The sequence below is a fragment of the Pleurodeles waltl genome, chromosome 1_2 (genome assembly GCF_031143425.1).
Source record: "Pleurodeles waltl isolate 20211129_DDA chromosome 1_2, aPleWal1.hap1.20221129, whole genome shotgun sequence".
Lineage (NCBI taxonomy): Eukaryota > Metazoa > Chordata > Amphibia > Caudata > Salamandridae > Pleurodeles > Pleurodeles waltl.
Window position 1 is genome coordinate 1,194,814,812 of NC_090437.1, and position 13,007 is coordinate 1,194,827,818.

General features: G+C 46.9%; 1 protein-coding gene across 1 annotated transcript in view; it reads left to right on the top strand.

Annotated features, from left to right (window-relative positions):
* NOP14 (NOP14 nucleolar protein) overlaps positions 1-13,007 on the top strand; it is a 143,496-nt gene that overhangs the window by 101,917 nt on the left and 28,572 nt on the right. The window contains exons 11-12 of the mRNA XM_069203512.1: positions 3,194-3,329; positions 4,300-4,401. Of these exons, the coding sequence (XP_069059613.1) occupies positions 3,194-3,329; positions 4,300-4,401 (238 nt within the window). The remainder of the gene's footprint in view (positions 1-3,193; positions 3,330-4,299; positions 4,402-13,007) is intronic.

Sequence of the window (13,007 nt, forward strand, 5' to 3'; positions counted from 1 at the left end):
GGGCAACTCTGGCTACTCATGGTCTCGCAGTCGCCGGGGAGTCCTCCCTGAAGTGATTGTTCTCCACAAGTCGAGCCGGGGGTGTCGGGTGCAGAGTGTCAAGTCTCACGCTTCCGGCGGGAAACCCAAGTTGTTTTAAAGTTGCTCCTTTGTTACAGAGTTGCAGTCTTGGGTGAACAGAGCCGCTGTCCTCAGGAGTTCTTGGTCCTTCTAGATGCAGGGCAGTCCTCTGAGGCTTCAGAGGTCACTGGTCCCTGGGGAAACCGTCGCTGGAGCAGTGTCTTTAGCAGGGGGGAGACAGGCTGGTAGAGCTGGGGCCAAGGCAGTTGGTGTCTCCGTCTTCTCTGCGGGGTTTTTCAGCTTAGCAGTCCTCTTCTTCTTAGGTTGCAGAAATCTGAGTTCCTAGGTTCTGGGGAGCCCTTAAATACTAAATTTAAGGGCGTGTTTAGGTCTGGGGGTTAGTAGCCAATGGCTACTAGCCCTGAGGGTGGGTACACCCTCTTTGTGCCTCCTCCCAAGGGGAGGGGGTCACATTCCTATCCCTATTGGGGGAATCCTCCATCTGCAAGATGGAGGATTTCTAAAAGTCAGAGTCACCTCAGGTCAGGACACCTTAGGGGCTGTCCTGACTGGCCAGTGACTCCTCCTTGTTTTTCTCATTATCTCCTCCGGCCTTGCCGCCAAAAGTGGGGCCGTGGCCGGAAGGGGCGGGCAACTCCACTAGCTGGAATGCCCTGGGGTGCTGTAACAAAGGAGGAGAGCCTTTGAGGCTCACCACCAGGTGTTACAGTTCCTGCAGGGGGAGGTGATAAGCATCTTCACCTAGTACAGGCTTTGTTACTAGCCACAGAGTGACAAAGGCACTCTCCCCTTGTGGCCAGCAACATGTCTGGAGTGTGGCAGGCTGCTAGAACCAGTCAGCCTACACGGGTAGTCGGTTAAGGTTTCAGGGGGGCACCTCTAAGGTGCCCTCTGGGGTGTATGTTACAATAAAATGTACACTGGCATCAGTGTGCATTTATTGTGCTGAGAAGTTTGATACCAAACTTCCCAGTTTTCAGCGTAGCCATTATGGTGCTGTGGAGTTCGTGCATGACAGACTTCCAGACCATATACTCTTATGGCTACCCTGCACTTACAATGTCTAAGGTTTTGCTTAGATACTGTAGGGGCATAGTGCTCATGCACTTATGCCCTCACCTATGGTATAGTGCACCCTGCCTTAGGGCTGTAAGGCCTGCTAGAGCGGTGACTTATCTATACTGCATAGGCAGTGTGATGTTGGCATGGCACCCTGAGGGGAGTGCCATATCTACTTACTCGTTTTGTCCTCACCAGCACACACAAGCTGACAAGCAGTGTGTCTGTGCTGAGTGAGGGGTCCCCAGGGTGGCATAAGATATGCTGCATCCCTTAGAGACCTTCCCTGGCATCAGGGCCCTTGGTACCAGGGGTACCAGTTACAAGGGACTTACCTCGATGCCAGGGTGTGCCAATTGTGGAAACAAAAGTACAGGTTAGGGAAAGAACACTGGTGCTGAGGCCTGGTTAGCAGGCCTCAGCACACTTTCAAATCAAAACTTAGCATCAGCAAAGGCAAAAAGTCAGGGGGTAACCATGCCAAGGAGGCATTTCCTTACAGAGATCGTAGATTGGATGACTGCCGGTTGACCAGTGAAGTCACCTGTCCATTTACATATTTGTTTGTTGTTTTAAAGAATATTGTATTGGTTTGCACAGCAGAAGAAACAGCATGACAAATCTCTAAATATACCCCACCTCACCCACTGTACATATCTTAATTTGGCAATAAATTTCGGGCTCTATTAACTTATTCACCTTTTTGTATCTTAAAGCGAGCTTCCAGTGTCCATTGAGTCCAGCCCAGAGGACCCCTCTCCTACTATATGTGTTCCACCCGAGGGACCATAACCTCCCCTGTGGGCAACCATTCTACCCCAGCTCAGCATCCCAACCACCCCATATCCTCTCATATTTCCGTTCACAGCCTCTACCTCGAAATGTTTTTCTTTCCAGTATTCTACATTGGTCCATACCCTCCAACCATTCTTCATCTCGAGGTAGTGTCCCCGATCCCCATTTCCCAGCAATATCTAGTAAAAGTACTGACAAGCGCCACCCTTATAGCTGAATCCCCATTGGTCCCTTAAACCATTTCAGGCTATGGCAAAAGATATGTGGCAAAAGATCTATCCTTTTGCTGTTGGCGTGAAGAGGGATGTGAAAAAAGCTGGAGATGTGTATTTTAGTATTAGATTCCTCGCATTCACACAGGCACAAAGACAACTTGGGATGGGATGGGATCGTGGAAGTTTCTGCAGTGCCCCAAGATTGACCACACAGTGCTCCCCAGATAGAATTGTCTTCCTGCGGCCCCCACAGAACATTGTTATGCAAAAGATTCTGGATTTGTCTGGAAGCAGAAGATTGCTATTAATGCTGGTGTAGAACTGAGGTGGGAGATATGGAGAAAGCCTGGGATAGATGGTCAGCTGACTATCCAGAGGGCCTGTCAACCTTACATTGAAGGGAAGCTTTAGGCAAGTTATATATCCAAGCACATGGTCAGCTTGTGGTAGGTGTGGTGTACAGGAAGCTGTTTTCCTACATATGACATGGGGGTGCACGGGGGCGTACGAAGACGTACGGCCGACGTTCGGAATGAAGTGATATAACTAGTAAGTGAAATATCCGCAGTGGCTAGCTATAAAAAAATAATGCCCGTTGGCCTGTTGCCAAACTGTAACACTATGAAATAAGTTGTGAATATTGGCACTGGGGACTGTTTTGCCAAAGAGAAGACTAGCCAGGCTTTGGTTCTTCCCTGGTCTCCCAGGAGTAGCACAGTGAAAGAAGGACTTACCGGAGTGGGCTCTGCCAGACAAGCAGTATGTGAAGACATAATGGAGGAATGAGAAACCTGCGAAGGTCTTGGCTGGATAGGAAGAAATGCTGACTGAACTTACATATTTTCCAGAGAACAAAAAACAAATAAAAAAAAAAAAAAATACTGGAAGATCATGCAACAGCATATTAACAATTCATTTATATAACGTATTCTATTCCTAACCCTAGGAGCAAATGGTAACATACATGCACATGAAAGTGTAAGTGGAAAATATTGCTATTCTGTCAAGAATATTTTGCTTTGATTCGGTTTGTTCATCCATAGGCATTTGTATGATCTCTGCCAGCTGTTTCCTGAAGCTGCTAGTGAAAGTCTCCGGTCTGTCTTCCGAGATGCAGCACATGAGATGGAAGAAGTCTTAGAGATCCGAGGTCATGCCAAATTTCCTACATTGGATATGGTGAGCTAGGTGACACTGTTTTAAAACATGTATCAATCGTTTTTGATTTGTTTTGTTCGTTTAATGCACCTCGAAGACAATGATACTGAATAACTGAGACAACAGAGATTGTTAGCTGTTTTTTTAAATAAGGCAGCACCTTTAAATGGTAGGCTTTTCGTACAGCCTTTAAAAGTAGATCTCAGACAAGTTGACCATTTAATACTAGGAACCCTTCAGCCTAAAATGCTCCTTAAAGAACTTGACTTTTACTTAGTGATTGACTTTACGTCTCCGCTGATACAGCACAGGAGCCCAGTGTTCCTGCCTCCATCTTAGATTATTCAATAATATTAACAATAACTTCAAACCGGTATCATTGACATGCCTTATGTCTCCAAACTGGACTATGCCAGTGTCTTACTCTGGACTTCCAGTGCACCAGCTGGGTTTCTGCTAAAAAATAGTAAAGCATTGCTGTGAGGCCAGGTCTGGACTGGAACTCACACGCCAAAATGACTTGTTTACATCCTTGAAGCTGGATCCCCGCTCCATCAAATAGCACAAATTAAATATGAAAGTAAACTGACCTTTTGAACTCTGGTATTTTTCCAATACAGCTGGAACAGTGTAACAATTGTTCACTCTTCAGCTTGTCAACCATTTCTCAGATGCCTTATTACGAGCGTTTCACTGTTGATGTTCTTTTCATGAGATACGTCCACGACCCTTCCTGCATCTGTTCTTTCTAAAGTCAATGTCCCATGCCAGGTACTTTCAGAGCGGTGCCACCTTGGACCATGGCACTCCATTCCGTGCCTGTCACCTGTTTCTGTGTGGCATCAGACCAATGACTATTTAATATTTCTAGCTTTCTGATACTGAATACATGCTTCAAGAACATTGTACCAAAAAAAGGATGAAGCATTGTTTGATAATGCTTTGCTAAGTTCTTTAAATCTGCTTTTTTTTTTCTCTCAACTGTTTCCAGTTTGTGTATTTGAAAATCACTGCAATCCTGTTTCCTACTTCTGACTTTTGGCATCCAGTTGTAACTCCTGCAATGACATACTTAAGTCAGTTGCTCATTAAGGTAAGTAAATCGGATTTTAGCAACATATCTTACTCTCATTTTGTGCTCTGACCTTTGGATGTCCTGCCTGCCTTACTTTAAATGTAGTTATAATGGTAAAACAAACCACAGTACTGGCAGAGTACTGCTCAGATTTAATCTTCTGCCTTTATCCTATTTTGTTAATCACATTATTCCTGTGTCATTTAAAGATTGGTTGTATTTAATTTATTTTTGTCTTTTTTGTCATGGATGTAAATCTGTACTTTTGTACCATCCTGGAAATTATTCTGTTTTTTCATGATGTTGTATAGCTTTATTATGAAGATGCCGTAATTAAGTGTGAAACTCGTTTATTACACAGAGAGCACAGAAAAAACAGTCATCTCCAGACATCATAACTGTTTCTTGAATTACTAGATTGGAGAATACATTTAAAAATATTTTCCATTGTACTGAGAGAGTGTAGCTTGTAATATATAATGCTATTTATACACCAAGACAACTTAATGATTTTAAATAGACTAAAGCAAAACATATTTATTTAACAATGAAATTATTTATTTGTTTGTGTAATGCACAAAACCTCCTGGACTAAATCCAGGTGCCGTGAACAACCATGACTATGAAGTGAAGACGTAACCGAAACAAAGGAAAGTTAACAGACAAGCCAGACTTTTAATGAGTTGTGAAACAATAGCAATGATTCTTCCACATTTGCAATTGAAGTGCATTCCAGAGTTTGTCCAATCACAGCGAACTGCCTGCCTCCCCAAAATTTATATTTAGTTTGAGGGATGGCCAAAAACAAGAGAACAGCTGAACGCAAAGATTTGTAAAACTTATGATCGTAGGAAGCTGGCCTGGTGTGTGGTGGGTACCTAAGGTACTTACACCTTATACCAAGTCCAGGTATCCCCTACTAGTGTAGTGTAGGCAGTGTCTAGAAGCCAGGCTCTCTAGAGGTAGCTGTGGATGAGCAGCCAAGGCTTATCTAGGAGATATGCAAAGCTAATGCAATACCACTGTAGTCACACAGCACTTACACACATGAAAGAAACCACTCAGTGTTAGAAAAATAAAGGTACTTTATTTTAGTGATACAATTACCAAAAAGTACTAGAGAGTCAACCCTCCAATAGGAGGTAAGTAACACACTAGATATGTACACTAGTAATCAGAAATAGGCATAGAAAGCAATACAAAACATGCAAATGGCAATAGACGATAATGACCCTAGGGGGAGGCCAAACCATATACAAAAAAAATGGAATGCGAATGCAGAACCCCCACCTAGGTAAGTGGAGTGAATAGAGGGAAGCTGGGGGAACTAGGAAACCCCAAAGGTAAGTACCACAGTGCCCCCCAGTGACCAGGAAGAAAGGAGCAAGTTACTGGATTTTCCCTGAACCACCCAAAAGAAAGAAAAATAAGATAATGTGACACCCACACACAGCAAGAAACCAACAGTGAATTCCTGAAGAGGAAGACCTGTGGAAAAAGGGAACCAAGTCCAGAAGTCATAGAAAAGTCCAGTGGGGGCAGGAGCCACTACCCACCCGTCTGTGGTTGCAGGAGTTGGTCGACGGTAGGCCGAAGATTGTCAGGAATGCAGCCCTGGAGTTGGTGAACAGTTCCTGGAGGATGAAGTCAACATCCCACGCCGGATGGATGATTGCAGTCAGTCAGTGACGTGGAAAAGCCACCAACAAGCCTTGGCAAAGGCAGAATTTTTGGTGAAGCAAAAGTGGAGCTGCCGGGGACCAGCAAGGTCCAGGAGGACTCAACCCACGGGAGGAGTCCTAGAGGGACCCTCAGCAAAGCAGAGAGTCCACAGAAGAAAAGGCAGCCCCCACAGGAGACCCACTGGAAAAGGAACCAGGAGTCACAGAGGAGCCCAGGCAGCACAACTGGAGAAGGGTCCCACGCTGCAGGAGAAGCACGCAGAGGGCTGTGCGTCACAGGAAGGAGGGCTGGAGCTCCCTTGGAGGAGAAGCCAACAAGCCTTAGTAGCTGCAAGAGTTGTGGTGCACGTGGGTACTGTCATGCATGGGAAGGCATGGGCTTACCTGCACCAAAGTTGGGTGGAGAGGACCAAGAGTACTATTCCAGACCACCACTCGTGATGCAGTATCCATGCAGCTCAGGATCAGAGGAGATCCACGCAGCCGGTCGTTGTTGCAGTTGGTGGCTGCGGAGGCAGGGGAGTGACTCCTTCACTCCAAGTGAGATTCCTTCTTCCTTCTCGTGCAGACTGAAGACTTGCTGCCCTCAGAGGATGCACAGCTGGGGAAATGTTGCAGAAGCTGGAAGGAGCCGTGGAAACAATGTTGCAAGCAAAGTCTTCATCGTGGATGTAGATTGTCAGTTCCTGGAGGGCCCAGTCGCAGCTCCAATGGCTAGAAGTCAAAGTAGAGTATGCAGAGGAGTCCTGCTGGAATCTTGTAAGCTGAATCTGAGGACCCACCCAAGAGAGAGATCCTAAATAGCCCTGAAAGGGGGATTGGTCACCTAGCCAGGTGACCACCTACCAGAAAGGGGCTTTGACATCACCTGCCTGACCTGGCCACTCAGATGCTCCCAGAGGCCCCTGCCCATCTTGAATTCAAGATGCAGAACCCAGAGACCCTCTGGAGGAGTTCTGTGCACCACCCCCGGGGTGGTGATGGACAAGAGAGTGGGCAGCCCCCTTTCCATTGTCCAGTTTCATGCCAGAGCAGGGACTGGGGTCCCTGATCCGGTGTAGACTGGTTTGTGCACAAAGGGCACCAAATGTGGCCTTCAAAGCATACCAGGGGCTTGGGGAGGCAGCCCCTCCCAAGCCATGTAACACCTATTTCCAAAGGGAGAGGGTGTTACCCCTCTCTCCCAAAGGAAATCCTTTGTTCTGCCTTCCTGGGCATGAGCTGTTCAAGCAGCAGGAGGGCAAAAACCTGTCTGAGGGGTGGCAGCAGCTTGGGCTGCCCGGAATACCCCAAAAGGCTGGTTGGAGCAATACTGGGGGTCCTTTAAGAAGCCCCCAGAGTGCATGGAATTATACTTCCAAAACTGGCAACAGTATTGGGGTATGATTCCGACATGTTTGATACTAAACATACCCAGGTTCGAAGTTACCATTATGTAGCTGGACATGGGTAGTGTCTCATGTCCAGTACACACATAAAATGGCATCCCCGCACTCAAGAAGTCCAGGAAAATGGAGCTGGAGTTCGTGGGGGCACCTCTGCTAGTGCAGGGGTGCCCTCACACACAGGTACTTGCACCCTAGAAGATGTTCATGTTGATTTATTTTCACTTGTTCTTAACCAGGCTTCTCACACCAGTAGCAATAACTTGAGGCTATAGACCAGTGGCATGCACAATACAAGCCTTTTTTTAAAATATCATTTGCTCCAGACCTATGGCAGCCTAGAGCCAGGCATGAGCAGGTTATTTAAACTCATAAGCTCTTGGAAGCCCCTATTTTGGTTCCAGATCAAGAGAAGAGGCTCAGTTTTAATCCAGGAACGTCATTGACCACAAAGAAAGTCTCTGAGCATCTGGCTTATATCAGACCGCTACAACTTGGACCAGTTTGCCAGAGCATGTTCTTAATCGACATTGGTCAGGGAGATTATGCTAGCCCATACACATCCACTATTGCGAACAGGCTTTTCCAGTGACATTAATCTGACAGATTCCTTACTAGGGGTGGTGCCTATATAGTACCAAGCAGGTAATTTCCAGCATGAACAATGCCAACGATGTTTAACCGAAGATGCCACCTACCGGTGCGCAGATGTACTGCTCAGAAACATTTTAAATACAGTCTGATGTCTGGGGAATATTCTAAAATGAGGAATCTGCAGCTAGATAATCTCTACCGGATAAGGTGTTACTGAAGGTAAGTAACTTGTGCTTCATTGACATTGTGTCACAGTATTGAAAAACAAAACTTGTTTTTCACTGCTATGGCATATTAATTGTCATTGTCTATTCACAGTCATTCTACTGATTTATTCCTGTCTGATGTGCATTGGACATAAACATTTTTTTAAATACATCTGTATTGTCATTTTGCATAAGATTACATGTGCAGTTTGTTTTGAATATACACCATACATCTCAAGAAAAATGTATATTAGTGTAATATTCATCTACATTATTCAATTTAAATGACTCCCATCTCAGTTTGACTCCCCAACGACTTTGTCGTACTAGGATGTTAAACCAAAGGTTACCTTGGTAATAAGGGTCAGTGCACACCAGGTTTGTAACAACCTGAGTATGTTGTGTGTGGCATCCCCTACGAGGGGATATAAGTTGTGGGGAGGGGATATTAGTCACATATGATTTTCTTTCTTAATCGTAAACTATGAAGTGAACTGAACCTTTCTGCAAATGTTACATATCTTGTTCAGCCTGACCGGGAGAAGGCACCTGGCCTTTGTCTTCGCCTACTGAGAGGACTATTTTAATTGGCAGGGCATTTAGGGGGGCTTCAGAGTGATCTCTCACCTGTCTCCTCTCAGTGTATTGTAGTCTTCCCTGGAGATGGGGATGGGGAGTAAGGAGTGTGTTCGAGTATTCAGTATCGGCAAGATGTCCCTGCTGCTGTTCTAGGTTTGTCTGGACTGGGTTCCAGATTGGGACTCTGCTGAAGTGCACCTACTACTTGTATTTCCTGCTCCTGTTGTGTCTGAGTCACCACCTCCCAGTATGTTGGTTGGAGTGTCCCAGCTGTTCAGGACCTCCCTCCACAGCCCTGCCACAGACTACCTTTTGGGACCCCTCGCGTCTTCCCAGCAAAGAGCTCTTTCTTCAGCCATAGCCTAATTGGAGACATCTCTCACCCATGACTCAACTACCAGTCCCGACTGGGATTTCCAAGCCATTGCAGTCTTGCGCTTGGTTAAGACAAGTGCCAGATCTATGAATTTTGTGCCCACCTGCTGCTTTACTGGTCTTCAGAAATTCCCCATCAAGCTTGACTTTATCATGTGTGGTGGTGTCTGCCCAAGGGCCTCCTCAAGGTGTTTTAACACTGCTGTCCACAAAATTTGGAGTGCTGGGCAATCCCATGTCATGTGCTTAAAGTCGACATCTGGTGTTTGGCATTTTGGGCAATGCTTAATGTTTCTTTCATAGATCACCTGAAGCCTGTGCGAGGTGAGGTATGTCATATGTAGGTAGTTGAATTGGAAATATTTCAACCTTGTGTTGTGTGACATTCTTTGGGGGTAGCCTAGTATTTTGTCCCAGTCTCCCTCTAAGATTTTGCATCCAATTATCCCCTCCCACCAAGTTTTGAGTGTCTAAGGATTCTCTACTCATAGTGTTCAGCGTTTTATATATCCAGGTCACCTGTTGTCTCGCAGAACCAAGTGTCAGTAGTGACTGCAGAACTAGGTGTAGTGCAGGTCATCTCTCCCTTCTCCCCATAGTACCTGGAAGGTTTTACCAGTGCCTTGTATGTCAGGAATTGGCCTCTGGGTAGCTAGAAGCTGTCAAATAGGTCCTCTAGTGGGATAAGGGTCCCCATCTCAAAACAGTCTCCAACTCAATTTATTTGGAACAGAGGAAGCTATCTAATTTTGTGTGGAGTGTGTGAATTGGGGAGTAAAATGAGTAACCCCGTTCTTGTCCATGTTGGACCCTCCAGATAATCATCCAACTCCCATCTCCAGTGCCATTCCCCAAACCCTGTTGCCAGTTTATGGGCAGACACTCCCGGTAGTGGGGACATTTAACTGCCTAACAATACATCCGCTTCACAGTTATAATCTCCTTTCAGCATCAACACATCGCTGGCCATGTACCTTAATGGGGTTGATAGTGACTGGAAGAATGCGAGCTGACCGTGATTGGGTGCGTATATGCTGCCTGATGTCATTTCTTTACCCAGAAGCTTACCTGTCAGCAAAACAACTCCCCTTTCCCAGGACCGCTCGGCAACAGCCAGCCGCCCAAACGTACAAATTCCAGGAACCAAGTACATCAATTCAACTCCACCGACACCTTCCAGGGGTCAAGTGGGGGGTGTAAGAGAAGGTACCATTGACCTGCTCCAGCCTACCCCTGCTTATGTCGCAGGGGCAAGTTCTCAATGATATTCCTGCATGAGTGTGGCCCCCGACCAGGCCACAGCAAGGTGTCAAACCATTGTAGCGTGTGGGCCCCATTAAGGTGTTGTCACAGCCGAGCATGTCCCTTTGAGGGCAGGCAATATGCACTATGTTCCGTGTGCTGAGGTTGTTGTCTCTTCTTGTTGTCGATCTCTGTGTGTGCTGGACAGTATCAGATCAACTCTACTCATGCGGTGTCACTCCAGGCAAGGCCGCTTGCGACAGTGCTGATCCATCTGATTCGAAATCTGATGATAGTTTGTCTGAGAGGGATTCCTGTTCAGATTCCGTTCCTGTTTTATTCTTGAAGGCCACCGCCACTTTGTCTCTGTCTGACTCCATCTTGCTGGGTTTCTTCTGGGTCTCCCTGGTCTTCGCCCTTTGTGGGCTTTTCCTGGAACTCTGAATTTTTCTTGCCTTCTTGGGGTCTGGGAGGGGCCGTACCAGTTTTGTGTGTTTCCAGCAAGTCCATGCCACTGTGCTCACAGAAGTGTGTCTTACCGTCCAGCGTGATTTTTTTTAAGCTTGGCTGGGAACAGTAGAGAGTATTTTATCCCTTCGTCTCGGAGCGCTTGGAGCGCTTTTTTTTTTTTTTTTTTTAACTGTCATGAAGGAGGCCTTTTTAGATTGGATTGCCGCTGTGTAGTAAGGAAACAATGTTACCTTGCCATTTCTAATGTTGTATGGGCCATCTTTTCTTGCTCTCTGCAGGAGAGAGTCATGATCTTTAAAATGTAAGCTTTGCGACTACTGGACGAGGCAGTCCTCCCAGTGCTGGTGGTCTGGCTGGGACTCTGTGTGCACGTTTGATGGCAAAAAAGGGTGTCAAACGTCCCGGAGCCACTTCTTTGTTTAACCATCTGTCTAGGTATGCCACCATATCTCCGCCTTCCCAGCCCTCAGGAAGTCCCTCTATGCGGACTTTATTTCTCCGATTACGTCCTTCGGCGTCCTCAGACCTTTGTTCCAATGTCTGTAGACTGTTGTGCAATGCTCCTACCTGTTGTGCTAGGTCTAGCTGGGCTGGCTGTATTTCTTCGTGCCCCGACTCCACTTCCTTCACCCTGTCTGCCAGTTTATGGTGTTCGGCCCTCTGTAAACCTAGGCCCATGGGCACAGCCCCCGTATCTTGTTGGAGTGTAGCTTTTGTGTCTGCCATCGCTACCAGTAGTATTCTATCAAACTGCATTTGCAATGAGGGGACTGTGTCCTTTGAGCCTCCCGTCGTGTCATGTATGGGCTGTGTTGGCAGCAATGACCCGATCTGACTGTCCCCTTGTTTTGTTCTGGGTTTCCCTATAATTTATTTGTCTGAGTGTCCGGCCGACCGGTCAGGCTAGGTCAGTACAGCTAGGAGATACGATGTCTTCAGGTATTGCTGCCAGGATAACAGTGGGGTGTCACTCGGAGATGTACTGCAGGCCGGGGCAGGGTGGTGGTTGGGACTTATTAGGTTCTTCGTTGCTTGGGCCAAACTTGAAGATGGTTATGAGCCTGAAATCTCTGCTCTTTGTCAGCTGGATGGTCCCCAGCATTTGTCATTAAAAGAGTGTGTTTGTTTCATTTAAGCCCGTCCAGCTGTGACTCGCTCCAACCCTGCCCCCTCCTAGGCACTCCGTGGGTTAATTTCAGGGCCTTGTATTGGCCGTCTTTAAGACGTTGAAGCTGTTATTTCCACTGCACCTGGAAGAAGCATCATTAGTGTCCCATCAGGGGCAGGCAGGTGGCGAAGGGCTGTTGGAGCTCCTGTAGGCAGCAGGATGCCCCCAGCTGTGCGGGTGGCATGTGTTTATCATCCTTTTCAAGTGGGGGGTCACGCTGCAATGTAAGGCACTGTTTGTTCATCGCCGGTCTCACCATTCATTTTCTTTAGCTTATTAAGTCTGCGTGCGAACTCTGTGGTTTTCTAATGTTGTAACAGCCAGCAACTTCCTTGGAGCCCTTAGTGCATTTCCATATGGTACTTGCTCCTTTATCTAGGATGGGGGCGCACCCCATCATCAGTAGTCCCCTAATGAGCTCTGTAAGGAAATGCCTCCTTGGCATGGTTACCCCCTGACTTTTTGCCTTTGCTGATGCTATGTTTTGAATTGAAAGTGTGCTGAGGCCTGCTAACCAGGCCCCAGCACCAGTGTTCTTTCCCTAACCTGTACTTTTGTATCCACAATTGGCACACCCTGGCATCCAGGTAAGTCCTTTGTAACTGGTACCTCTGGTACCAAGGGCCCTGATGCCAGGGAAGGTCTCTAAGGGCTGCAGCATGTCTTATGCCACCCTGGAGACCCCTCACTCAGCACAGACACACTGCTTGCCAGCTTGTGTGTGCTGGTGAGAACAAAATGAGTAAGTCGACATGGCACTCCCCTCAGGGTGCCATGCCAGCCTCTCACTGCCTATGCCAGTATAGATAAGTCACCCCTCTAGCAGGCCTTACAGCCCTAAGGCAGGGTGCACTATACCATAGGTGAGGGCACCAGTGCATGAGCACTGTGCCCCTACAGTGTCTAAGCCAAACCTTAGACA